At 46.8% G+C, this 27,971-nt stretch overlaps 5 protein-coding genes across 5 annotated transcripts; 2 read left to right on the forward strand and 3 right to left on the reverse strand.

Moving 5' to 3' along the window:
* Nucleotides 1-73: 73 nt before the first annotated feature.
* On the forward strand, nucleotides 74-2,142 carry RhiXN_00059 (Melanoma-associated antigen E1; the record flags this gene model as incomplete). Its single annotated transcript, XM_043319878.1, has 6 exons — nucleotides 74-586; nucleotides 649-813; nucleotides 874-1,026; nucleotides 1,080-1,255; nucleotides 1,306-1,442; nucleotides 1,499-2,142. The coding sequence occupies 6 exons, from the start codon at nucleotides 74-76 to the stop codon at nucleotides 2,140-2,142; spliced, it is 1,788 nt and encodes a 595-aa protein (XP_043178890.1).
* A 2,770-nt stretch (nucleotides 2,143-4,912) lies between these two features.
* On the reverse strand, nucleotides 4,913-12,001 carry RhiXN_00060 (cytochrome P450 family protein; the record flags this gene model as incomplete). Its single annotated transcript, XM_043319879.1, has 16 exons — nucleotides 4,913-5,701; nucleotides 5,754-8,419; nucleotides 8,478-8,579; nucleotides 8,633-8,714; nucleotides 9,782-9,849; nucleotides 9,905-9,966; nucleotides 10,019-10,246; nucleotides 10,300-10,473; nucleotides 10,712-10,954; nucleotides 11,003-11,166; nucleotides 11,217-11,246; nucleotides 11,306-11,399; nucleotides 11,456-11,481; nucleotides 11,570-11,573; nucleotides 11,629-11,720; nucleotides 11,783-12,001. 16 exons carry the CDS (start codon nucleotides 11,999-12,001, stop codon nucleotides 4,913-4,915), a joined length of 5,043 nt encoding a protein of 1,680 aa, XP_043178891.1.
* A 448-nt stretch (nucleotides 12,002-12,449) lies between these two features.
* RhiXN_00061 (glycosyltransferase family 1 protein) lies at nucleotides 12,450-15,877 on the forward strand (the record flags this gene model as incomplete). Its single annotated transcript, XM_043319880.1, has 17 exons — nucleotides 12,450-12,696; nucleotides 12,747-12,980; nucleotides 13,038-13,276; nucleotides 13,336-13,489; nucleotides 13,535-13,661; nucleotides 13,711-13,820; nucleotides 13,929-14,028; nucleotides 14,083-14,123; nucleotides 14,181-14,422; nucleotides 14,477-14,635; nucleotides 14,687-14,745; nucleotides 14,806-14,933; nucleotides 14,994-15,152; nucleotides 15,214-15,338; nucleotides 15,396-15,467; nucleotides 15,523-15,559; nucleotides 15,621-15,877. 17 exons carry the CDS (start codon nucleotides 12,450-12,452, stop codon nucleotides 15,875-15,877), a joined length of 2,490 nt encoding a protein of 829 aa, XP_043178892.1.
* Nucleotides 15,878-18,966: 3,089 nt separating this feature from the next.
* Nucleotides 18,967-23,394, reverse strand: RhiXN_00062 (Reverse transcriptase; the record flags this gene model as incomplete). Its single annotated transcript, XM_043319881.1, has 5 exons — nucleotides 18,967-19,589; nucleotides 19,653-19,754; nucleotides 19,809-20,015; nucleotides 20,067-21,256; nucleotides 22,655-23,394. The coding sequence occupies 5 exons, from the start codon at nucleotides 23,392-23,394 to the stop codon at nucleotides 18,967-18,969; spliced, it is 2,862 nt and encodes a 953-aa protein (XP_043178893.1).
* Nucleotides 23,395-23,759: 365 nt separating this feature from the next.
* RhiXN_00063 (uncharacterized protein) lies at nucleotides 23,760-27,370 on the reverse strand (the record flags this gene model as incomplete). Its single annotated transcript, XM_043319882.1, has 7 exons — nucleotides 23,760-24,113; nucleotides 24,166-26,029; nucleotides 26,081-26,323; nucleotides 26,373-26,614; nucleotides 26,667-26,743; nucleotides 26,799-26,949; nucleotides 27,056-27,370. The coding sequence occupies 7 exons, from the start codon at nucleotides 27,368-27,370 to the stop codon at nucleotides 23,760-23,762; spliced, it is 3,246 nt and encodes a 1,081-aa protein (XP_043178894.1).
* Between the last annotated feature and the right edge of the window lie 601 nt (nucleotides 27,371-27,971).

Genomic DNA, 27,971 nt, shown 5'->3' on the forward strand with positions numbered 1-27,971 from the left:
AGACTCTGACACAGGCAAGTCTGTATCACAAGCAGATGCAACCTCTGTTACCCCCCAAGCCCTGTCTCACTCTATGTCCAAGAGGAAAGCCAAGCTCCCCACCCAACCTCTCCTGGCTGCCCCTGGCTCCATTCCCCCCTCTTGTGATGCTTCACCGTTTGCAGAGCAACTTGCAGATGATGATGTTGCCAAGTATGGCAGTGACCTTGGTATTGATCCCACACAGGTTCTTGTTGGTATACCTGCACACCTTGCACCTACCCTCACAATGCCCCATCCACTTCCAGAGCCACTCTACGTCCCAGAGCGCCAGGTACCACTCCTGCCCATTGATCTTGATGCATTCCCATCTGGCAAACGCGCCAAGATCAAGGCTAAGCAACAGCTTAAGCTCAGGGATCTCAAGCCGATTGATAATGTGGTTGTGTCATCTGCTATTAGCCAATTTGGGGCACTCCTTGTAGCTGTGTGTGGCTTTCCCAATGCTGACACTGCGTGGTTACTTGCCTGTAACGCCAATCATTGGGCATCAAAGAAACATGGGCGCCATCTCAAGTTAACTAAGGGATTGGAATATCTCAAGTTGGTGAGAATTATTGATTCCTCACCATGATGAAAAGAAAAATCTATAATGATATTGTATTTTAGCTATATGATTGTATCCCACAGATGCAAGCCAGTTTTGTTGGGCCAAAGGCCGCAACCAATGTGGCATTAGCCTACAAGCTCAAAATTGCATCCGGTAAAGCTGAGATCAAGGCAAATAGCAACAAGGTCAAGCTCCTCCTCAAAGATGCAAATTTTACTCTTATGGTAAGATGTTCTATCTCTAAAGTGATTTTTTCTTCAGTACTAAATTCTAGTGAATTTCAGTCATTGGACAGCTGTGGTGGAATGTACAAACATAGTGTTTTTAGAGAGATTTTGAAGAATAGTCTATTTCGATCCGCTGACGCAACCAGGGTTGCTCACAACAACCTCTTCAATACCATTTCCCTTCCTTGTATGGCACTTACAGCTGCTGCGGTATGTACTCTCAATCCTCGCCCTTGCTAGGGCGTCTGCTCAGCCCAAAATAGGTTGAGAAAGTGCTCAGGAGCTACAAGTCTGGAACACAGGTAGATAATAAGTTCAACGCAAACGATTTTATGCCTGTTTATTTTTCGCACTTGGCAACATTGGCTGCAATTTACAACCTCGACAAAGCCCAGAACCAGCTGATCGATCATCTTCAGGAAATGGCCGATGAATTGCGGTGAGCACCTCGCCAGTACTCTAGGGGCATCTGGACTTACTTCCGGCCAGGAAACCGTATCGAGATCTTATTCAATCGCAAACCGTGCGACACGTTCGCCCACTAGTTCCACAGGCCCTGATTGCCGCAAGGTACCGTGCCACAGCTGCGCCTAAGACTACGTCAAGCACAGCCGTTGGTCCCTTGAGTGCGTTATTTACTTTTTTATTTGTACATCATACGCTGATAGCAAATATGGGATAGAACGTCACTCAAAAAATCCTCCACCCGCCCTCACCCAAGAGTTGGTATATAGAGTCCAAATGCAGCTTGGGGTCCCCCACGCTGTTTTGGTCTCTAGCACTCCCGAATCGGAAGTTGTCAATGCTATATACGACGCCTCTCAAGCCGACCGCAAGGTTAACTCGGAAAACCTTAGTGGGTTACTGGCTCAGGTGGCTGGCAGCTCCGATTCCGAGGTTCAAGCCATGCGAGCTGGTGCACTTGAACCTCATACGACTGCGGGCTTGACGATTTCGAACCCAACCGACTGCGATAGCAGTGACGAGGATGCCGATTTGGCAAATTCTGTGGCCACAGGGCAGCGGGATGTGCGTGGGGGTCAGACCAAAGGCGCGCCAGCAGGTAGGGAGCCCACTCTCAGCGGCAATGAGTCGGAAGACAGCGGCGACGAAACCGATGGAAACAGTGCGGCGGGCCTCGTTGATGTGACTATGAAGACAGCCGGTGGTGCTAGCGAATCCGATGAATCTGACGAATCCGACGAATCCGACGAGTCCGACGAGTCCGACGAGGAGAAAGAGATCGATGGAGACAAGAAGACGGGCAAGAAGAAGCAGGACGAGGAGGACGAGGAAGACGAGAGTACGGAGGACGATGGTGGCTAGTAGACCGTCTGCCGCAGATAACAACGCCTTGGTCCCAATTTTATACCTCTTTTATTCCATTTTCTGCTTGCTTTCCCCGTATGTGTTATTAGTAGCTACGAATATAACAGGGTCAGCATATCGTACATGCACAGGAATGTAAAATAGAGAAAATATTCGGCCAGAAACTGGTAAGCGAGCTAGTAAATGAATGCTAATCGTGTGCGATTTGCACTAATCCTATACTAAACGACTACTAATCCCCACTAATCCATACTAAACGGCTGTGACACGGGACGACACGTCGACTACTAATCGTACTATTTCGACGCTGTTTAGCTACCTGTCTACTAAACGAAGCCTTTTCAGAGGCGTTTGTTCTAATTCAGCGCCCGCCGTAGATCGGCTTCTAATACAGGGACCCGGGCGCGGAACATACACTAATTGGCTACACGCGCTAATACAGTCAAATTAGCTCAGGATTTTTTCCCTGATGTATATCCCACTCTGACCAACTAAGGTTCTGGTACCCAGGTGTACATGGCGCAAGCACGAAACCCCCAACGACAATCCTTTCTCTCCCCTTCCTTCTTATCTGTTAAATTGAAAGTAGTTGGAAGACCTTTATGAGAGTGCCGAGAGGTATGAAGCTCAGTTCACACTAACTCTGACTCGTCCATTGCTGGTGTTGTCCGCCTTTCACATACACTGTGCATGAAGTTTATCAAAATATTAGATGAAAAGATAAAAGTCTCACGTCCAGCTGACGAGCTTACGTCCCGTGTACTGTCCGTCTCATTCCCCGAATACGTCTTCGGGACATTTCTCGCCCTTTCCTGACAATCACCCGACTACTAGATGCGCAAGTTGGTGGGCGTCCAATGACGGTCTGATCCTGACCTTTTCTACGCTCTCTGATTCCCGCCTGTTCTTGGTTCCCCTTTAGCCATAATCCTCCCCACCTTTCGCTCCCTTCCCTTTCGGTCCTTCAACTTGTCGGTCCCTGCCTCTAACCCCTCGCACCAGAGATGCGCTCCATCAGACCCAATCTATACTTTCCTAGCTCAAGTAAGGCCCATATTGAACGTGATACTGTCCCCACACTTCTGGTCTCGACCACTTCTGATATCATCGAGTGCTCTGCAACCCATAATAAAGTTGGCGAAAGTTGATATGATCCGTTACCATATGGGAATCTTGAGGGCAGGCATCATGCCAATGGTCTACCCTTTGACCTCTACCAATCGGATGGATTGTATTCCATTGCAGCTTTATCCAAGAGCACTCAAAAGTGAAAAAGAAAAAAAGACAGTGACTGATACAGCCATAAGATCTTCGTGGAGATTCGCGGTTAGTGATACCCTTTGCTAATTCACATACATCCGCTTCAGATCGACTATATATCTAGATCCGTGAGGAAAGCGTTCGTCCTTGGCAATATGGTACAAATCAACCAGATGCGCGGTACAAAGGGACAATACTTAATCTCTGCGAACCGGTCATGTCCTGGACCTATGAGAACGGAACCGTCGGAGCATAAAATACACACACTACCGTGGCCACGGTTGCGATAATCCTGTAACTACAGAATACTACATGGTGAGATCGTGCAGTGGGTACTGGAAAACGGGATGAAATATCCATAGTCCGTCTTGTTCCCGCGGCCTGTGATCGTTTCGCAAGTCCGAGGGGAAGGGGAAGACGGCAAAATGATATGCTATCGATCGCGCAAAAGAGATCGAGATCGGTGTGATGTTGGAAAATGGTTGATCCGAGCTGCCTCGATCGGCGATTCTTGGCGATCATGGATACCAGAATGACGCATCTGGCCTTTGGATCCGGAGTGCTTGGCGGTTGGAAAGCTTCCCGAAACACATATCCTGCGCTCTTGGTATGTGGACGTGTAAGCACGGATGGTATCTGTCCGTACTGTTTATGTAGTCACATTTCTTGTTCATAAAATCCTCAGACTGCCAGTGATTAGTGGTAGCGGTATCATGTTCTCACCTATGTATAGGTTCATCGAGGCATGGAAGGTATAGGATCAGCAAATTCATGCTTGCCCTCGATCGTTTAGAGGAAAGAGACAACTATCCAACGCACTAAGGTAAGCAATATTGACAACAATGAAACTATATCCGTTTCGGTGGTGCTCTCAAATATGAATCTGGGAGCTTATTGTATCGTTCCGAACTCAGCTTTACAGCCAACCACAGCATCCACCAGCCCTCCTAGTTTGTTATCGCGTCCCGTTGGAGCAGGGGGCACACGGGGGTATGATCCCCAGTCGCATGTACATAGCACGTGCCCGCATACGCGGAGATTCATCCCTTCCACCGCTACACATCCCCGTCTCCACCGTAAAGAATGAACGGGGCAAGCGGCTAGTAGACGGCAACGAAGGCGGATGACTTCCGAAACAATTTGGTCCCTAATCCCTAATTTAGCGGCGAATATGGGAGTGGTTAGCAAGAGCTCAACGATGACAAATATCTCAAAGACAAAAGCGATAACTGAACTCGACAGTCACATCAGGGCAAGTGGACCCTCGAATAATTACCAAATTGCATACGACGCTTTCAAAGTCGACAACTTTAATGCGACAGTTGTGGATGATACCAGCATATATAAAGAACCAATCATAAATATATACAAAAAGGGCGAACCATATCCCAATCATCAATCGATACTAAGGCAGGATATTCGAACCCCGACGTAGTAAGTACCGTACAAAAAGGCCCACCATTATCCCCTTCATGACATTCAGCACATGCTTCATCTCCCCGGCTCGCTACGATCCTATGTGGATGTATGGCACCCATCGCGCAATGTTCCGCTCTCCCACCTTCTCACGCAGTCTCGCAACAGCGTTGTGCAACGCCCTCCCCGCCTCCCCACCCCCTACCTTCCCGTCCTTCATCAGTTCCGAGTACACCATGTCCGCCACCATCGGCGCATCTTCGTCCATCACTGACCACATCGTCGCTATGACGCTGGGATATCCCGCCATCAGCATCCCAGACGCAAGATGGGCCGCTTCGTCCGGCAGCCTCTCGTCCCCAGTCGCCGTCTGGCAAGCCGACAGGAACGCCAGTCCCTTGCTCCTGAACGATCGTCGGGTGATTTCAGCAAAGTCCAGCCTGCCGCCATGCAGAAAGAATCCACTCTTGGTCGGGTCGGTCACATTCTGATGAGCATGGCAGGCAAGATGCACCCAGTCATGATTCTCCATCGCCTTGAGTACAGCCTTGGGAGTTGCTTTTCTGCCGGTGAGTTGCGAGTACTCGGCTCGGTCGCGGGTGTGAGTCCTGATAGATGCGAGTTCCCTGGTGGTGCCTGGCAGCTGACTGTAGCCGGACGTAGCCGTTTGGCCAATAGCAAGCACGCGAGGAACACGGTGTGGCATGGTCGGAGCAGAGGTGAGCAGTGCGGTGAGGGTCGGGGTATATGACGATACCACATAATCGAACACTTTTGATCGGGGCTGGTCATAGTCACCAGCTGCGTGTAGCGGTAAGAAGGTGAGTGCACCTGTAGGGCACCATGTGATATGTGGTAGCTGGCCAGTCACATCATTGGTCTATAAGACTGTGGTTAGCTCGCGTGTACTGTCGACGTATAACCGAACACACCAGGTATCCCAAATGTTCGAGCACCGGCTTAATGACGTCGTTCCATAGATCCGCTAACACCAGTCCCACGTCCGGATCGGGTTCTTGAACCCGGGCGCGTCCGCCCTTGAGCATGAATCCACGTTCTCGAAGCCCCTTGTTACACACCAGCTGTTCTATCTCCGATCGAGCATGTCGTGCTTTGGCTTCAGTGTAGTTCGGCAGAGCGACATGACCAATGTCATCCTGTCCAGGCATGATCACAAGCGCGTCGCAATCGTTCCTGAAGCAGTTCACCACAACCACGGGACCGTGTCGAGCAGCCTTCAAGAGACCGGCAGCCTTTGTGGGCTGCAGAAAATCCTCGAACCCGGGTAATAACCGTGCCTGAGTCAACAGATCGCTATATTTCTTCGCTAGATCGTACCGATACTTCGGGTTTTCATTGCAGTGAAGCTGCTGAGAGACGTCATAAAGCTGAGCAGCGAGTTCTGGGTGAGATTTTTCAAGGATAGCTTGCGGGGATCGAAGAGTAAGTGCCTGATTCCACACAAGACACCGTCCATGCTCCAGCCACTCCAGACATGTAGCGTATTCTGAGGATCGGATGGCAACAGCAGCAGCTCTTACAGCCAAGTTATCCATCATAGTCACATCATAATATCGCTGAGAAGCGGTGGCGCCAAGCCAGGTAAAGTGAGGCAGAAGCTCCATGGCCGCACGGAAAGCCTCGATAGGATGGAGATAGGTATGCCGAGATGCGAGCCTTGCCCAGTCAAGAGCATTATTGAACACAATGCGTGGTGGTGCGACTGATAGCTTTGAGGACCGACGAAAGGAAACGAGGCAGACCTCAAGATGAGATGGATCGCCTGTGTGCTGATACTGCTGGTGACGGGATGCGGCCATTAGGTAGTGTCGGAAAGGCAACTCTATGTGACCGTCAGGAGTGAGTGTGAGTGCATGAGAAGTGTATTCGATCGATTTCTCCAGGTCGGCAATGTCTCCCATCAGTTGATATCGATTTCTATATGAGATCCCTAGAAAAATACAGACCCCTGGTCGGCCTATGTGACCATCGGGAGTGAGCTCCAGTGCGCGAGAGTTGTGTTCAATAGCTTTTTCCACATCAGCGATGTCCCCTGAGGATTCACATCGATAGATGTAGCACAATCCGAGATTAGAAAGCATGACATTTAGGCGTTTGTTGTCGCTGGGAGTGAGTTTCAGTGCACGAGAGCGGTATTCTATCGCTTTATCTATGTCAGATATATGTCCGAACCGTCGAAATTGCTCGATGTATAACTGCCCCAGACTGGTGCACTGCTCTGGGAAGCTTGGGTGGTTATCAGGAGTCAGGTCTAGTACAGACATAATGAATGAGATCGCCCTCCCCAGATCGACGGGGTCTCCCATCCGCCGGTAACGGTCCGCAAGTGCCATTGATAGAGCAACATACCGGACTGGCAAGAGGGTGTGGCCTTTGGGAGTGAGCTCCGCTGCATGATCGTGGTACTCGATCGCTTTCTCCAGGTCAGCCAAGTTTCCTGTTCGACGGTACCGATCGCCGTGTGGCGTCCCTAGACTAAAATACAGGAATGCTCGCGCTGGGTGGTGGTCTTCGGGGGCAAACGAGATTGCATGAGTCATTAATTTGATCGATCTATCCAGGTCTTGGTGGTCTCCCCTCGCTTGATAAAGTTCCAGATATAACCCTCCGAGAAAAGAAAAGCGGTCTGACAGTTGTTGGCTCCCGTCGGGAGTGAACTTAAGTGCACGGGATATGTGTTCCATCGATATGGAAAGGTCAGTCGCGTCTCCCAGCCGGCGGAATCGATGATGGTATAATCTAGATAGAATCTCATGACAATCTCCTAGGCCTGGATGGCCGTCGGGAGTAAGTTCAATCGCACGAGACGTCTGATCAATCGACCTGGAGAAGGCATCCATGTCTTCCATCCGTTCATATTGATCGCTGTATGCTCTCCCTAGAGAAGCAAGCCAGTGTGCCATGACAGGGTTATCATCGGGAGTGAGTTCCAGTGCACGAGTGTAATCTTCGATCCCTTTTTTCAGGTCAGCCATGTTTCCTATTCGTCGATAAAGATGGAGATATGCCTCCGCTACAGCAGCGCACCGGTATGGCAAGCACTCGTCTCCGTCGGGAGTGAGCTCCAGTGCAAAAGAGCGATATCTGATCCCTTGTTTCAGGTCAGCCTCGCAATTGTTCCATTCATACCGATAGATGTATGACTCCCCCACGCGATCATGCACCTCTGGTAAGCTCGGGTGTCCCTCAGGAGTGTACGCAAGTAGACGGGAACTGTATTCCAGCATTTTTTCGAGATCATGAGCTCTTCTAAGCCGTTGATATCGTGCCTTGTACAATAGCACCATATCCTTCAGCTGCGACAGGAGGCTTACATCGTTCTTTGGGGTCACCTCCATTCGTCGGATACACCAAGCAATCGATTTTTCCAGGTCATCCAAGTCCTTGAGGCGAAGATACCGAGAATCGTGGCATTTTACTAGAAAACCTAACCAACGTATTGTGTCTGGCCCTCCTTCCGGAATCAGATCGAGTCCACGAATTGAGTAGCCAATAACTTTCTCAAGGTCATCTAGATTGCCCAAGCGACTGAACCTGTCCCAGTGGAAAAGGGCCTGCTTGGCCACATCATCGTAGCCTGCGAGATCATAGGTCAATGGACAGACAATGGCTCTATTGGCCAACGAGGTCCTTACTCATATCATCCGCCTGATTGGAAGTAGCTTGCTCCGTATTCTTTGATGTAGTTTCACGCTCTTTATCGTTACTCGAGGTATCTTCCGGTATATGTTCTTGGGCTTGATAAAAATGCCTTGGGTGAGTGCAGTTACAATCTTGGCAGCTAACGTACGTTTATGTTCACGCATGGCAGCGTGGATGCTTGTTCTTCGTATAATTTTCATAAGATAATCTTTGAAAAATTCGATATGTTTCTGTCACTTCCTCAGTCCTGTCGAGTCGCGGTTGCTGAAAGTATTTCTGGGGCAACTCGCATTCTGTATCCCGTTTATTAATACCCGGGAGAGCATCATGCTGGACGCCATCATAGCCTCTTCTCCTTTATCTGTCATGCTGAAGTTATGTGCTTACATTCTGGTTGGTCGACCCATGTCGCTGACATGTGTAATATTATGTGCCGGCATGCAAAGGGATTCAACCTGGGATCGAGGACCGCCTGTCGTCGCGTCGGGCCGTATCTTCCCTGGCAAGGCACCGAAGAAGTTTTCAAATCTGGCATCGGTTATCTACAAGACTACCCGTATGCAAGGCTTCCAGCGACCCTGTTGCACCCCTCGTCTCCCGCTAGACGGGCTATCGGCCCACGTTTTACCTTTCTGTCTTGTACGCCGTTACGTTTTTAGTGATTTTTTTTTTTGCGCCTGTAGCTATGTCCTGATTTCCCTTTGTCCCATGAGTAATCCCGAACAGAAATATACAGTACCTCCCCAATTGCAACTGTCACGCGGACCGCTTTGCGTCACATTTTGGTTATGATATTAAGTTTCGAGTTGTGTATGGGCACTCTGACGTTACTGCAAGCTCTGGGAGTGTACATTATTGCTCAAGTATTATCTACAGCATTATTCCAATAACTTGTATAGATGTTTTCCTTCATTCTCAGTTCGAGTGCGAGCCAACTACCTTTGTTCAACTGGCCCGCGCAGCCAGCGCAACTTGTGAGATTCTTCGTCTCTAGTGACAAGTCAACTCGAGGGAATGGCGTCCAATTGCTTCATCGCAGAGCGTAACTATAGCAGCACCTTTCGGCACCATTCAGCTGCTTACAAATGATACAATATGTATATATCGAGTGGATAAAGGAACAGAAGCCGATTTCTCCGTGCCAATTTGTTTTCATAGTCTTGAAACCTTCAAAGGCAATTTAGGGACTCTTGTCGGTTCTTTTCTCTCCTTGGCAAGGTACGGACTTTGAACCCCAGCGTTCTTTCGTCCGCGTCAACAAAGTTTGTTCGTTTGGTATGGTATGCGTTCGACTCACCTCCCAGGCATAGTCTTCGCCAGAGGGTTCAAACCTGAACGACTTGAGTAACTGGCTGGTCATCACTTCTGTAGTTATGAGTCAACAGTAGTTTATAGGAATAAATGGGAAAAAAAGTCGTACTGATTTCCATAACAGCAAACTTGAACCCGATACATGAATATTGACCGAGCCCAAATGTCATCCTTCTCCATCTTAGTTTCTTAGGAAGCTTGGCATTAATGCACGAGGACTCACATGGAAGAATAAATTCCTTGCAAATGAGAGTGTGTCTGCTGCTGCTCCGTTTCGAGCCATCGCTCGGGCCAAAATTCGCTTGCTCGCTTCCCCCAGACACTCTCATCGCGGTTTGAGAACACTACACTCAAGGCAAGACGGGTTCCTTTTTTGACCGGCAGGTTGGTGGTTGTTCCAGAAGGAGTAGATATTGGGTAGATAAGAGGCACAACGGTGTCTTCTTCGCATCTTTGGTGGGTGTGAAGGCAGTGAAGATAATACAGGACGGTAAAATGGCTCACACTCGACCCAGGTACGTAACCGGAGGATATAATCTCAGCGTTTCTTTGACGACCGCGTCGAGATAAGGTAGCTCCAGCGTGTCTTTGTCCTTGTTTTCCAATAGTTCTTCCCTCATTTTATCTTGAATATTAGTATCGTGCGCAACTACATCCAGGATCCGAGCAATGACAGAGCTGCGCGGATGTATAATGAGGGTATCTAAACGGCAACAAAAGAGACCAGGTCATACCTGGAAGTCTCATGTCCTGCAAATATGAGTACACTTTTGGTACGTGAGTTTAAAGCCCCGACGGGCGGGGGCTGAATCTTACTTCATGTGTCCAATCATTGCCTGCCGGTCCAACCCTTGCTCATTTGCTTTCACTAATACTTTATCAACGAGCCGTCATTCATCAAAGGTAAGAAGATCACTTGCTCAGTTGAGTCAGGATGTCCTTTCCCCTTCCTGTTACTGATTCCAGGTCGACGCCTCGTTCGAGGAGATCTTTCCGTTTCCGGAGAATTTGCTCAGCCTGATCGTTCTGAAGTTTCGTGGCCTTCAGGACTTGCTGTAATAAAGGAAAAGGAACATATGATAATAGCTGCGGAGTAATGGGGAGACGATAAAGGTATGGGTAGAGAGGGATAAACGGCACAAGTTTGGCAAACAGTTGGCTATGAGTGTTAATTAGTCGATTGTCCGATGGTACACACAGTACTCACAATACGCTTTTACTTGCTACACTATATTCGTTCGTTTCCCCGCTAAACGATCCAAACGAGTATCCGAGTCCTGCCTCGCCGATAAATTCCAATGCGGCAGCTGTGGACCACTGGAATACGTCATTTACTTCCGTTGAGAGGGACTGGTCGATGGCACGGCATGCCTGTGCAACAAGAATTAGTTTGTATACGAGGTTGAGGAGAATATGCTCACTTGTTTCGCAACATCTGTGAATACCGGGAGCTGTGGTACCATTGAGTCATTCTTAACCCGAGTTAATGGGGATAGAGGGAAGAATTTACCACTGTAAGGGAGGTATCAGTCGATAGACTTGGGAGGGAAATGTTGGAGCTTACATTCGCGAAGATGTTGTACCGTAAAAACTGGGTTAAGCAGCTATAGGGCATTTTTAGTTTCAATCTTTTTTAGTGATATTTGATCGAATTACGGACTTTGCGATGATACCGATGCTCATCTCCTGGTTTTAAGAGTCAGAAAGTCCTGGCATGGCTAAGTAAGCGTGTACCTCTAAAGCCTAGCAAGCCACCTCCAAACATTGAGCGAACCATCCTGTTTAAATGAAATGAGTTTCATTATCAAATCGAATTCAAAGATCAGAACTTACAAGGTTCCTCCTTCGTTTCTCTCAAACTTTGACCTCTCCCTGACAAGCACGGTGTGTATAAATCCAGGGTCGAATGTGAGTATGAATGGTTCCTATGAAATCGTACTTATTATAACAAATCAACGTGAATAAAATATATCATAAGTGAGCGCACCCCCATGACACCCGTCATTCCAACTGTCGGACCGTATTTTCTCAGTACTTCGAGTTGAAAGTCAATCCCATGTAGGCCAAACATGTGCTTAAAGTGCCCAGCGAGGTAGCTACTAGGAGGTGGACCATAGAGCCCGACAAGAGACTTGAGTTTACGGTGCCGGCGGACGAGTAATAATGCTAATACTCCAGTAATGAGACACACAGCAGAAAGTAACATGGTGGGGTGGGTGTATTGCCAGCAAGCGAAGATGACAGGGTTTATGTGTCAGAAGCATTTGATCCGCCTACTAAAAAAGAACGAAATGTGGTTCCTTGAAGGCGCAACAGTGTCTACAGGCAGGTTGTGGCTGACAAGAGTAAGCGCTGAGGATCACATGACATAGCGAGATAAAGTCCAAATATCCACCACGGCTCATCCATCATTTCCTTGGCCACAGTTTGGTGAACTTAACATAATTAATATACTCTTCGTTGAGGTATTTCAATATCTGTTGAAACTCATTGCCGCACGTATACCCAACGTTATGCAACGGGAGCGAAGCGCGCGGCGCGCATATTCAAATTAGATCGACCCAGGCGATACATTGGACCGAGGGGTATATAATGATCTACCGCAACTGACCATCCTCGACACACTCCTTGGCATATCATCTATCCCGAATACCATGAATCCTAAGCAACGAGACTCGGTTTACTCTCGAGGATCACAACGGTACAACTCCTACCATGACCTCCCCGTACCAAGTTCGGCCCCTGGCTCGGTCTATTATAGCCCAAATACTGTGAATCGGAGCTTTGAATCTCTAGCACAAGACACTATTCAACCTCCCCCACCGCCTGTATATGCTCGATATGATCCTAGATCTGAGCCTGGGCCTTCCGTACCCAGATCTTCATTTCACTCCTATTCTTGTAAGTCCCCAGACAGCCATTCTTCATTCAAGTATTAACATCCATTGAAGCAAGTCAAATATCAGAACTTGAAAAGGACCTTCCTCCCCTTCCCGGCTACACTCAACTCGACGCGAAAACTACAGTGTCGGAAGACGGCCGTCTTAATGTATCATTCGGGAACCGAATGTCTAAAGCCTTTCCAGAGTCGTATGGCAAGCCGGTTCATGAAGTTGGAATCGACGAAGCTGGATTTCGAGATGCTCCTCGTATGAACGTTAATATCATGATTGTGGGCAGCCGAGGTACGCTTGTTTCTAATCTTGAGGACGAAAAGAGGTTTTAACGGTACTATGACTCAGGCGATGTTCAACCATATCTCGCTCTCGGAAAGAGGCTCCAACGATATGGCCACCAAGTCCGCCTCTCTACCCACGAAACCTTTCGAAAAATGGTCAAAGACGCCGGATTACGATTTTACAACATCGGAGGGGACCCTCACGAACTCATGAGTTACATGGTCCGGAACCCTGGGCTTATACCTGGTATTGAGAGCCTGAAGAATGGGGACATTGGCAAGAAACAGAAAATGATTGGAGAGGTGTGTGTCACTCCATGTTAAGATTTGATCGAGACATAACCAATAGAAATCAAATGCAGATGCTCGAGGGATGTTTTGCGTCATGCTTTGCCCCGGATCATGGGTCCAACGAAGAAGCTGGATTTGCGGCCGATGCAATTATATCGAACCCGCCGACGTTTGCGCACATTCATTGTGCAGAAGCTCTGGGTATACCATTACTGCTGTCTTTTAGTAAGTCGAATATTATTCGTTTGGATAGCGCTAACCTGGGATTAGCCATGCCCTGGTGTCCTACGGCATCCTCTCCGCATCCATTGGTCAATATCAGACAGAGCGAAAGTACCGAGCCCACTATGGCAAACTACTACTCTTATGGCTTGGTTGATATAATGACCTGGCAGGGGTGAGCTCACTCGCCTCTATTCGAGTGCTCGAACTGACATGTCCCAAAGTCTTGGTCGTACCATCAATAAATTCCGGATGAAGCGCTTGGGACTGGAGTATCTTTCTACTACTTCTGCCGTAGGAATGATCGAGCGATGTGCTATTCCATGGACATACTGTATCTCTCCTGCGCTTGTTCCGAAACCGAGCGACTGGATGTCACACATAGGCAAGTAGTTTGATCGATTTTTGGGAAGAAAGCGTGTTAAATTGTGGTACTCTTTAGATGTCGTAGGGTTCTATTTCCTCGACTTGGCGTCAGATTATAAACCTCCCGATGACTTGATCGAATTTCTTAAGTGCGGAGAACCACCAGTGTACATTGGGTAAGCAGGACACCTCCAGACATATTCCTGAATACCAACAAGATATGGGTATAGTTTTGGATCTATAGTCTTGCAAAATCCACAAGAAATGACCAGTGAGTGTCTTGACAATCGCACTTCTAATTTATTTATTTTTTACCGATCTTCTTCAGGGGCAATCCTCTCGGGCATTGCTCAAACTGGCGTAAGAGCCATAATCTCTCCAGGATGGGGAGGGTTGGATGAGGACTTGATCAGATCTGCCGGACCACATATATTTGCGCTCGGGAATGTCCCCCACGACTGGCTTTTCCAGCACGTTAGCGCTGTTTGTCACCATGGAGGGGCCGGAACGACCGCCATCGGGCTCAAATGCGGCAAACCTACCATCATTGTTCCGTTCTTCGGTGACCAGGTGAGTAGGACTCTAACATACCAGAAAGCCAATCCTGAAATGTAGTCGGCTTAGCCTTGGTGGGCTACTCAGATTGCCCGTCGTGGAGCCGGTCCGCCTCCGTTGGATTCTAAAAACTTGACGGCCGCAGCGTTTGCAGCGGCGCTCCGAATGGCCTTGTCCCCGGCCACGTTGAAAGCTGCGGAAGTAGTTGGAGAGATGATAAGGCAAGAGGTTAGTACATTTATCATTTTGAGGAGTTTTGGTTATTGATATAACCTACAGGATGGTACTCAAAACGGCCTAGATTCTTTCCATAGGCACATGCCTCTGCTAAATATGCGGTATGTGGTTATGGGTATTTATTCCTGCGTACTTGGAAGTTAACTCGTGATCAAATCAAGGTGCGACCTCGACCCGACACGAACCGCAGTCTGGTATTCGTCCACTCATAAAATGAGGCTGAGTGCATTTGCGGCACAAGTACTTTCTGAATCCGGGTACATTGATATCAACAAACTCCAGCTACACCGTATGCTATATGTTCCCTACCTTGAATATACTCATAGAACAATCTAATTTATGAATTCAGGATCTCGCGAATACGTCACGCAAATCGAGGCTTTCGACCCCGTTTCTGGCACGCTTTCACCTGCAATGAAAATTCTAGGCGATTTTGGTCGAGGAGTATCGAAATTACCGACCCGGCCTGATAAAGGGGTGGCTCAGATCATAGGGGCAGGAACACTTGGTGCGATTTTATCAAATGAATAATTTGGTTCAAAGTTCTTACTGGTTCGGGACTCGTCCAGGAGCAACAAATACGTTGAAAGGAACCGCTGACGGGTTTACCAATCTACCAAAACTTTATGGTGGGCAAGTTCGTGAGACGAAAAAGGTGAATGGGATTGGATCCGGCGTGGTTGAGGGCACCAAGGTACGCAGCCGCATAAAAAGGAAAACTAGACGCTAAACCAATCTACTTGTTGAGTAGAGCTTGCTATTTGGCGCCTATGACGGTGTCAATGATTTTTTCAGAGAACCCGTGCGCGGATATAAGGAGAATGTAAGATGATTGCACTGATAATACGTCCAACTTTCCCCTGATGCTATAATTTTAGGGAATTTTGGGAGCCGCAGCTGGAGTAGCTAAAGGGAGTAAGTTTGGCGACCATTTTTTTTTTTACTGATGAGCATGCAATCTAACGATTCTCATTAGCCCTGAGCGTGACGACGAAACCTCTTGCTGGTTCCCTACAGTTCGTTTCAAAGCCACTTGAAGGAACAGCTAAAGATATCTGTTCGCTGTTTCGAAAGCAAGTAGGCAAGGAGCGGATTGCTGCGCGATATGCTGAAGGTACTTTGTTGGTGAGGAGGGCCAGTCAAAAGGAGAAGGAAATGATTATTCAAGCATTCATGGAGCGGGGGTCTATGATGGGGTCAGCCAACAAAGGGAAAGGGAAAGGGATATGGTGATTTACTGCTAATTTTATTGAAGTACTTGGATATCGGTTTTATTATTCATGCGTAATTTTTATTGGGTGTTGGGGTGAAGTTACCAAATATTATAGATTTTCCTACGTTGATTTCGGAACACTGCAACTCGGAGAAACGACTTGTCGCAACAGCGAAGGTGTGTTATGTGTGTGATTCAAAATGATGTTTGCAGTCCAGAAAGTCAACTATGTGTAAAGGCATTGAAAAGCATGGAAGCAAAATACTTGGATGATGACGCCACGCTCTATGCACTACCATAAATTAAGGTACTTGGGCACTGAACGAGGGTGTGAAATATAAGGCATAAAAGTCATGACTAAGTCTATGCCTGCAGTTCGCCCAACGGATGCAGAAAAAGGACACCAATTGCCGTTAACTACGGGATGGTGGAAAAAGGGAAAATACCTACATCCACCAATCGCACCTTTCCATGGAGCGGGGCGTATTCCGCAGGTTGGGTGGGCATATCCCGCAGTTCTAGGGTGCATAATGTACGCCCTTTCGGACTAGGAAAGTTCCCGTCTGTATAGGAGCTTACGACTTGTGAAATACAAAATACAGTAAAAGGGGCTGAACTGAATCTTGTCGTTTATGCAGTGCTAGCCTCATCACAATTTTATCAAATATTTTGGTTATGTTACAAAGTTTAATGTAATCCCGCCATCCTTAGCTGACCGTCAAGTCCACGCAATATCTAACTTTAGTTTGAGTGTCCGATCACATCCTTTCTAAAGATAACCTTACTTGTTTGTACAGAATGACTTTGCAGGGGCTAATCCGGTTGGCTGGTATCAACTATGAAGCTGCTCCAATGGATAAACATAGTCACACAAGCTCTAAAATCCAACGAACCCGCTAATGAAGCATTGCTCAGCAAGGCGAATCAACGGAATTCATCTAAATTGAGACCGGTCGCTCCATTGCGAAAATAGAGAGCCAAAAAGCTGCATAAAACAATGCCCGTTCAAGCATGGTTGAAGTCAGGGTATTACTCTCGTGTAGGAGGCGATACCAAAGTCGGCTATCACCTTCCTGACTCCCTCTTAGTGATACAACTCAGTCGAGGAATAGACTAATACTGTCTACCTTGACCATATATATAATAAGATAGGCAATTAGCTATCTGGATTTGATAGCTTGTATAAAAAGACGGAAAAAGAGCGGATGACATAAATCTGCTAGCGTATAGTCTACCACGGAAGTGGCCGTGAATAGGCTCACCTTTTTATGTTCATGATGCCTTTAATACAGGCTAGGAATCGATATTCATTAACAGACGCAGAGCGAGCGAGATCCACATTGACATGGATGGTGATCGCTTTCAAACTTATATTGTATCACTATGGATATCTACTCGGGATTTACTGGTCCCTATATGCACCAGGATGTAGTATGAAGCTTCAAATGGCTTCATACAAGGTTCAGTGCCTACTTTGGTGAGTAAGCTTGCTTCCGACCACGTGCCAAAGATCAGCATAATAATGAGGTGAGCACCTAATGCCCGAGCCGACGCGTAATTGGAATAGAATTTATTTCGAAACACGTGGTTTCAGTGATGAAGTGAACAAACCAACCTTCTGACGATCGCACGTCGTACGCCCTGCCCACAAGTGTCCATTCAGACTTCGAGATTGGGATCACAGCATTTCTGATAATAATTTATACACCGAATCGACGTATATGCAACCACCAGTCAACTTCCCTCTCATGCACTATGTCCATACGATCAACGACAGGCTGCTATGCATGCAAATCAAAGTGAGTACATACTACAAGATTGTGGTTTGGTTGTTGAACATTGTTCATGTGCTGAAGACGCAAAAAGTGTGACGAGGCGAAACCGAAATGTCTTCGGTAAGTATATCAACTCAACAAAGAGGGGGGCCATTTAAGGGATTCATAGGTGTACGAAAGCCGGGTCTGATTGCGAGTACGAGTATCTAACATGTACCGGACGGTATGCGATACAACGGACAAAGCCGGCTCCAAGACCTCCAAGTGAACAAGTGAAAAAAATCGAAAAAGAGCTACAGGAGACCTATAATGCTCTCGATCTCGTTGGCCCATTCGATTATCCCATGGGCTCTAATCTTCATACGACGTTTCCGAGGAGCACTGCCTGGGACAGTTTAATACAGCAATGTTCATCCGCATCAACGTCATCAGGCAACACTGTATTGCCGCTCGACTCTCTTAAAACATGCGATTATCCACTACTTTCCGCTCCTATTCGGAACTCAGATAACCTCAAACCGACATCAGGGAAGGCAAATCTCATGAACGCTTTGCTCAATCCCACTACAGTCGATTCCCCAATACCATTCGTCAATCCATTTGTGAATACTTCGCACAGAACTCCGAGCTCGCATGATTCACCAAACATAGATCGATGCGAAGCAGAAATAGAGGATATGCGATGTGTCAGGGAGTCATTTTTTTCGCAACAGATTAACCTGAATTCAACAGCAGAAAGCAACAGTCTACCATTTGTCCTACAATCCTGTGAGCCTGCCAATCGTATTCCTTTTACCTGATTAACTCCTACAACAGACGCTAGGTGGATCCCACTTATAATCTTCGATCCGGTAAAAATAGCGCATCAAGTAAAGAAAGTGTTAATTGGCCAATTTATTTCGCCGACCTCCCGGTCTCGGATATTCGTATTTTCTCGTCTAATCAGATCCTTGTCCGAGTCGTGTGTAGAAAGAATAAGTTTGTAAATAGAATTATATCAATACAAAACGATAGTAAAGACAGTAGTGTGAATAGAGAAAGAGAGGATGAGGTACTATACGGTCGAGTGCACCCGTATTTATACCTTTACATTATAGTCGAGTCATCTAGTATATGACTAGGTATCGTCGCTTGACTCGATTACATGTATGTTCCAGTACATTCCAGATCCTTCTTGTATTTACTACTATATACATGATATTTCTACACTCCCCCTTAATCAGGCAAGCAAGGATACATGTAAAGAGAAAATATTACATTCATTCAGTCACATTCAATCTCATTCAGGTTTCAGTCTTTCAGTTATACAGCTAATTCTTCATCATTCAGTTTCACTAATCCGCTTCTTCCTCTTTGGGTCCTTCAAATACCTGTTTGCCCATAATTGCGTTTGTCAGGTAATTAAATTGCGGTGCTGGTAGGGCTTTAGTAAGCGCATCAGCTAGGTTCTTGTTCAATGGCACATACAGCGTAGAGATCATACGCTTCTCAATAGTATTGCGCATGAAGTGATGGCAAATGTCGATGTGCTTTGAACGACCGTGGAACTGCAACTCAACGGATAACGTTAGGGCGGCAAGGTTGTCTGAAAGTATGAGTGTGGGAGCGTCAGCTGGGTAATATAGTTCCTGGAAGAATTGACGGAACCAAATTGCCTGAGTACATGCGTGTGATAATGCCATGTACTCTGCTTCCATGGTCGATAATGCGACCGTTGGTTGCTTCTTAGCAGACCAAGAAACGGCGGCTCTGCCCAATAAGTATACATTGCCGGAAATAGACTTACAGTCAAGTAAGTTACTTCCCCAATTGGCATCAGAGTAGCCAACTTCTCCAAATCCAACTTTGGCCTCCAATTGCTTATACAATAGCCCAAGGAATGATGTTCCTTTAAGGTAACGTATAACTTGTTTGATTGCCGTCACATGAGCGGGACCATAGCATGTTGTGTATTGAGCTAAATGAGTGACCGCATAAGCAATATTGGGCCGTGTACATAGTGCAGCGTATAGCAGCTTACCAACAAATATGCCGTATGGAAATTTTGGCTTAATTCCATCATATTGTGTAAGTTGCACATTTGGACTCATTGGAGTATTGGCTGGGTATGCATCTTTAAGGCCTGCAATATCGACAATTGAGTCAATATATGCCTTTTGATTTAGTACAAGCATACCTTGTTGTCTATACCGTTTGAAATGTATACCTAAAAAATGACGGATGGGTCCAAGGTTGCGCATCTCAAATTCACAAAGTAATTCAGATACTACAAAGTTGGTGTTGTTGGGGGTTGTAATTATGATTGAGTCATCAACATGGACGGCAACAATTGATACGTAGAGTTTGCCAGATATGTCCATGATCCGGTGGTACACACAGGCGTCTGTTAAGCAAGGTGAATAGCCAAGTGACTTCATTTTGGAATCAAACATACAATTCCACATGCATCCGGCTTGTTTAAGGCTGTATAGTGATTGGCGTAGGCGCAGAATGTTGCTGGATCTGTTGTCAAAGTATGGTATTTGACGCATGTAAAGCTCTTCTTCAACGTTGGCATGTAAGTACGCCAATGTAACGTCAAGCTGTTGGATGTCCCAATCATTTTGATTGGCAAGTGATGTGAGTGTACGGATAGAATCTAAACGTACCACTGGAGCAAATGTTTGGCCATAGTCAATACCCGGCTGTTGGCTGTAACCTTGCACAACTAGTTGCGCCTTGTATTGGATGGGTTGGCCCTCCTTGTTTTGTTTGATTGTGAGTACCCATTGGCATCCCATTGCCTTCCTGCCTGGTGGGAGCGTTGAGGTGTTGTACATTCCCTGTTTCTCCAAGGTTGCAATCTCCTGTTCCATTGCTGCCTTCCATTTGTCCGCGTCCGGTCCCAATAATGCCTCCTCAGTGGTTGGGTTATTGCTGGTCGCCGGAAGGTTGGCGGCAAAAACCCAGTGCGGGTTGTTGTTTGTGAAGGTCTCCAGGATGGATTCTGCTGGTGGTGGGAAGTGTTCTGAGGTAAGTTTGAGTTCACCAAATTGTCCAGCCAACTCACTGGTTGGGGTGAAGGCCAGGATCTGTGGTTCCTCCTGTGCGGCCAATTCAGAGGCAAGTTTGGTTGGGATAGTTGGGGCGGATATAATAGACAAGGTGTTGGAGACAAGCAAGGGGATGTGGGAACAAAACAAGGTGATGTTGGTGACTGAATTGTGTTGATTTGCGCTTGTTCCAAGGATGTATGCGTTGGAGTAATTGCTTCCTGAGTCATTGCAGTATTTGTTGAGTTCTGTAATGTAGTTAGTGAATGCACCAGGGATGTTTGGGCTAGACAAACCGGTGGGAGCGGCGGCAGTGTCTTTGACAGTGATCTTGACACCTCTGTAGTTGGTGTCCAAGGTGAGCTTGGGCTTGTTGGGGTTTTGGCAACGGGTTTGGACGCCAGAGGACTTGAGGGAGGGGTTTGCATTGATCTTGCAAGCAGATTCAGCAGTATCAAGACAAGTCCCAGAGTGGGGCATAGTAAGCTTAGAACAAGTAGAGCTGGGTTTAGGAACAGCAGCGTGAGTAGTGAGTTTAGGCTCAGTAGATTGGCTTGGTGAGTTTGATGCTTTCTGTTTGTTCTTTCCTTTGCTTTTTATATCTTTCAGCTCACTAGTATGTTTTGTTTCTGACTTGATTTGTTCACTGACTCAATTTGCTCCCCCTGTTCTAGCATTTTTGTTGCGTTGTTCCGCAGTGCTGTTGGTGCAAGTCATTCTCTCCCCCTCAGCAGGTGGAACAACCAATTCCCCCCAATCCGTGTTGTTGTGTATGTTATTGGCCTGTGTATGGGTTCTTGGGAACAATATATTGCATGAGTGCAATATACAGTTTGCTCCTGTTTTGTAATAACGCCAGCTTTTGCCTTGAATGTCCAATATGCCAGTAAATAGAGCCGTGAACGTCTTTGATTCTAACTTAGAGTGGCTCTCCCCCTGATCCAGTACGTAGCATTTTGTTCCCCATGGTTGCAGTACACTTACATTGGGTCTCTTACCCCAAAACGCTTCAAACGGCGTTTTCCAGAACTTTCCTTGCACTTGCATTGGTACTTGATTTTTCAGGTAACAGGCGTACACAATTGCTTTGTTCCAAAGGAACTTTGGTGCGCCCAATTTGAGTAGCATTGCACGTGCTTTGTCTGCTAATGTGCAATTTAACCTTTCAGCAATACCATTTTGTTGCGCTGAGTATGGGGCCGTGGTTTCTAAAATTGTACCTTTCAGGTTAGTGTGCTTGATCCAATCTTTATTTACAAATTTGCAACTGTTGTCAAAGCGTACTTGCTTTATCTTTTTATCTTTCTGTGTATTTATCATTGCTTTGAATGCTTTATACTTGTTCAGAGTTTCATCCTTATGTTTGAGAAATCCTAAGCAAGTGAATCTAGTTGCAACGTCAGTAAATGATACATAATATCTGTATTGTCCTATAGATGTAGTTTGAGCAGGTCCCCATACATTGGTAACAATTAATTTGCCAATTTCAGACACTTTGGTTTGCAATTCTTTTGGAAATGGTTGGGTGTGTGCTTTTGACTGCATACATATGTTGCATTCAAAGTTGAGTCCAATGTTGTCTTCTATTATCTCCATTCCGTTGATTGCTTTGTTGGATTTTAGTTGTTGGAGTGCTTGCGGGCCAATGTGCCCAAGTACCTTGTGCCATTCAAACCATGTGCGTCCGGTTTGTTTGGTCAGTACTATTTCAGTAAGTTTATTGTTCTCAAGCTTCTGATTGCAATTGTTTATGGGTTTCACGCTGATCTTCCAAAGGTTTCCTTGTTTGTGATTTTTCAACTTTGATCCAATAATGATTGGTCTATTGTTTTTATCTAGTATTTGCAATTCATTCTGATCCATCAGAATTCTAGTGCCTTTATCAGTTACTAATGATAAGCTGATTAGGTTTGCGGGTGAACTTGGCACATGAGCTACATTGGTGAGCCTAATCTTTGTGTATTTGTTCTTCTCTGTATTATTTAAGCACAATAGCTCTACAGTGCCGCGGCCCATTATTGGCTCTTTGCCAGTGACTCCGGCAATGTAGCCGGATGACTTGGTATAATTGGAGAATGCATTCCAATCAATTGCTATGTGAGTAGTAGTGCCGCTATCTGCTATCCAGGTGTTGGGGGTCTTGCCTATCAGGCTTATTTTGTCCTCAAGGGTCAAGAACGCATATTCTTTATGTTCAGAGTTATTAGCTATGGCTATATGCGTGCGGGCATTGCCATTCCTAGCTTTTCCTGGTGTGTTGAATCTTCTGTTTGGTTGACCGCCTTTATTTGAATGGTTGGGCTTGAATGCGCCTCCACCTGGACCTTGGCATTTGGCTGCCCAGTGTCCAATCTTTCCGCAGTTATTGCATTTCAATTTAGACTTATCTGGGCCTTTATTACTCATATTGGTACGTACAAATTTATTGAAGCTTGGTTTATTTGTAGCAAAGAAAGTCTTACCGTCAGGTTGTCGGGTATTTCTTTGGTGTGCTTCGGCCATAATACGTGAGCGTAGGTCACTCACTTGATTGGCTAATTTATTCTTGTCTTCAGTGTCGAATTCGAAGCTTACAGACTGGGTGAACGTGTCCCATGAGTCAGGTAGGCTTGCTACTAACGTGGTTATCCAATCGGCTTCAGTGCACGAGTTTGGTGCAATGTCATTGATTTGTTGGAACCATCCACGCATACGTTGTATGTGTTCCTCAATGTCTTTGCTGTCCGACATCCTGTGGCTGAAGAACTTTCTTCGTAAGTCAATTAGGGGCAGTCAGTATGCACATGCCCGCCCCCAAATTGGGACTAGTCCCAATCACCTAATGGGCGTCTACTCGGCTCCTGAGAAGCTTCCGCCGACTCAGGCAATGCGGCCCGTACCGTACCGGCGCCGTTCCCGGCGTTATTGCCGAATATTGCTTGTGTTCGATAGATGTATTACATAAGTTACACGATAAGATAATACACAAAGATCAAAGTAAATATACAAAGTCAATCAACCTACGAGTCGCATCGAAGTGGCGTTACAAGGGTGTAGGGTAGCGGCTGAATTACGGAATATAGCTGAGTAGATGAGGAGACCGGGGGGGGGGGGAATCAATGGATACTATGCGATTCCTTTCGATTTTGCCGTTTTTCTGGCGACGGGGGAATGGGGATTGTGCTGGTGTCGTGTTGTGTCGAGGTGGGAGGTTGGGTGTTTGTTTGCGATGAGGTATGGTGGGGGGCCGAGAGGAGGCGGCTGCGAACTCGAGCCGCAAGTCCTTTGAGTACATCGGCATATTGTTCGTATGCGGATCGATGTTGGGAGTTTTCTAGGTCCCGGTGGGTAAACTGATCAAGCGCGGCATGAATAGCAGGTGCTGCTTTCACTTGTCGCTTAATATCATACGTAGTTCGAGCGATAACTTGCTCAGCGACACCCCGAGCGCTGTTCGAAGGTAATCGTGACTGAATAGCTGGGTAAGCGCCGAAATTGAATGAACTAATTGTTCGAACTTACCTCATCATCACTCGACGACAACCCCAAGTCATCCCCAGACGACACATCCTCCTCCCCGTATCCCTCACCTTCCAAATCCAACATATCCTCGTCGTTAAACTCGTCAATATCGTCTAAATCGCCCAAAAGACCTCCTTCTAATGCCTCGTTTACACACCGAGCCGCTTGTTCGAAAGCACCAGCCGCCTCCCCAGGTCCCAAATCGATATGCACGGCCGCGTTTTGGGCGACATTTCGACCACCAGGGCCGTATCGAGTAGCAATTGCTTGCAGCGCTGCAGCTTTATTGGTGGGTATTTCGATATTTGGGGTGTGTACTATCGGGTCGTTGATTTGGTGGTGCCGAAGCCACAATTTTAGGTCACGAACTCGATATATTGCAGCCCGCATGTGTTTACATGCACCGCCACGCTGCTGGAAGTCCAGGCATGTGCATAATGCCACCCCGTCGAATCCGAGCCAAATATCGTACGCAGTTGGGGTTCCCGACAGGTCTATTGACCTTGTAGACCAGCAGGTAAGTCGAATACCCTTCTCGTGTATGGCTGGTTTACTGAGACGGTTCTGCTGGGTCAGTAAATGAGCTTCGTTGTCTCGGCTTGCGTCCAGGCTGAGATAGGCGACTGGAGTCTCGATTGGTCGATGATTGCTGTGGCCGGTCCCAAATAATGCGTCTGCGCCTGGGACCCCTTCCAGCGCTTTTTGGAGCATTTTACGCTCCTCCTCCTCGAGTCGTCGCTTCTGGAATATGCTCTGCGCAATTTTCAGCGCCAGCATAAATACGAGTACATCAACTCGTATTCTTCGACCCCCGCGAGACAACCCCTTCAGCATTTTGTGCTTCAGGAGCCCGTTAAATGATTCGAGGTGGTTGTTCGTCATTACAACCTCACGGACTGCAACCCCAATCACCGCCGCTGCTGCGCATCGCCCACCATTTGACCAGCATTCCCACAGTGCCTTGGTTACCCAGCACGACGATAGGTAACCAAGGTGAGCCAATCCTTTTCCAGCGGCACTGGCATAAGCACTACTTTCCGCTAGTCGATTCAGTGCACTGATCTCCTCATTTACTAGGCCCTGTGCGGTATCGAAATCCATCGATTCGATTAGCCGACGCTCGAGTACAACCAGGCGATCAAGGACAACCTTGTGGTCGGGCAATTTGCTTCGTAAGCACTTTTTCCGGTTATTGACCCATCGTTGACGGAGATGGAAACGGCAGAGAAGGAGTTTTATGTCCGGGAAGACATTCACAAGCGCACCCCGCTCCTTGACGTCGGTATCTGTAATGGCCACAGCAGGCTTGAACTCTTGTTGCCAGTACAGTGTCACCGAATCCTTCCACCGTGATAACATCTTGACAAGGATTTGAATGTTGTATCCCCCGTGGGTTGCTTCATTCCCCCCCGGTGCCGAGAATAGCAAGAATGCCAACGGAACTCCATGAAACTGCTCATCTATCCCCATCACAATAAACAAGAGGAGTCTCCGGTCACAGACTCCAAATGTTCCATCAAGGAGGATCTGTCGGAGATGCCCATAACGCCAGGCAGCCTCTTTCATCTCATCGGTTGCAATGCAAACTTCGAGTCGGGTTGACTTGCTTGTTCGGGCAGCATAATGGAATATTGCACGTGCAAGAGTTGGATGATAGGTTTTGGACTTGGGATCAAGCCAGTTGTGGATGTTGAGGTGAGCTTTCTCCTTGATGTTGATCCCATGTGTGCGGTAGTACTGAGTGTATAGGCTTGCGGTATCATAACGTCGGAGGAGGTATTGGTACTTCCCCAGGGACTCTGTTTGCTCCCGGTACTGGTGTGCTTCCACCATGGCGCGATTCTTGTCTTGTATCTCAGTAAGTCTGGCATTAGGTGTTAGCTTGTCCATAGGAATACTGACAAATATGACTCACGCTGCCCCATTCCTAAGTTGCTGTAGTGCTACTTCAAATACACTTGGATGTAGCTCCAGCATAGGTATCCGTTTTAACTTGGCTTGTAGACACTCGGGATGGTGAAATAACATCCCATGAACCCGTGCAATGAGTCCATTTTCCTGTACAGTAATGATCTCAATATGCGCAAGGCATCCAGTAAAGTCATAGGGTACACGGCGTGTTGATGCCTTCCGGGACTGATGATGATACCCACAATAACTATCAAACTGGTGAGCCCCTCCTTTGAAGAATCAAAAAATGAACACACCATTGTAAGAGGATATGCTTAAATCTCTCCTTTGGTCCATTACTCCATTGAGCGCACCACTTGTTGGCTGGTTGGTCAAGAGACTCAGCATCAAGCCTATGTGCTAAGAGTAGCCTATGTGCTTCAGCCTGGTTATTGTGGTCAAAGTGTATATCAGTGATGGATGGGTCATTTGGGTTCTGGTACGTCTTTAAGATTATTGTCCGTTGCCCATCAGAGAGGTTGAGATGGGAGATGGGAACCTGTTGTATGTGCATAAATAGCTGTGATAATATGATAGGTGAAAATTCTGACCTTTGAGCTTAATACTACAGTTGGCTTCCGTGGACTCTTGTGAATATTCTCGGGTGTAAGAATAGGTGCAAAGCGCACTGCCATTGAGCCCAATATGGTATTCAACAACTAATTACAATGGAACAAACACACAATTGATCACGTGGCACTTGGTATCCGTAACAGACCAGGCCGGTACGGTACGGGCCGCATTGCCGGAGTCGGCAGAAGCAACTACAGGAGCCGAGTAGACGCCCATTAGGTGATCGGGACTAGTCCCAATTTGGGGGCGGGCATGTGCATACTGACTGCCCGTCAATTAGTCCAACAGTACCCTTAACTTGAAATGTTGCTGCCAAGAGATTCCAAGCGTCGGCGGAGTATTTACATGATTGTATGTGTGTAAGTACGTTCCCTTCGACTCTTAGTCTAATATTTGACAGTGCTTTACGATCGGCTTTGATCCATTCCGTGTATTCGGAATCATCATTGCCTACTTCAAGATTGGGTAAGTCGTTTCCATCATCGTCTTTGCGACCAGTAACCCTGATTTTTATCTTAGGTTCGGGTCTTTCATTTGTGCCGTCTACATAGCTATACAGATCGAGATCGGTAAGTATATCTTCCATCTGTATACGCCATGTGTTGTAATTCTCAGTTCCCCGGAGGGATGGGATTCGGTGCAATCCGCTTGCACCAGTAATGGTTGGTGTTTTCTCAGCCATTTCTTATTGTGTTTGAGTGTACTCGGGTAAGTGGTTTATATATTCTATTTACGGTTGGTTATAAGCGTTCAATCGGGGCTCATAACCTGTAGAAAGAATAAGTTTGTAAATAGAATTATATCAATACAAAACGATAGTAAAGACAGTAGTGTGAATAGAGAAAGAGAGGATGAGGTACTATACGGTCGAGTGCACCCGTATTTATACCTTTACATTATAGTCGAGTCATCTAGTATATGACTAGGTATCGTCGCTTGACTCGATTACATGTATGTTCCAGTACATTCCAGATCCTTCTTGTATTTACTACTATATACATGATATTTCTACATCGTGGGTAATCGACGAACGAGAAAAACGAATGTTTGAGGCATTAAGGGGAGAAATATCGTATTCTCTAGCAAGGTATACAGTTTGCAACAATCAACATAGCACAGGCGAAATGGAAAGGCAGAAAGCAGATCGGGCACTGGATAATACATTGGAGGCGAGTTGGTTGATTTTCACAAAGTCCATCGCTAAAGAAGCGTAGATATTTAGCATTCTTATATTTTCTTCGCCCTTGTCCACGACCCTGCATACACTACGAATTGCAGCTCCG

The sequence above is a fragment of the Rhizoctonia solani genome, chromosome 4, assembly GCF_016906535.1.
Source record: "Rhizoctonia solani chromosome 4, complete sequence".
Classification (NCBI taxonomy): Eukaryota; Fungi; Basidiomycota; class Agaricomycetes; order Cantharellales; family Ceratobasidiaceae; genus Rhizoctonia; species Rhizoctonia solani.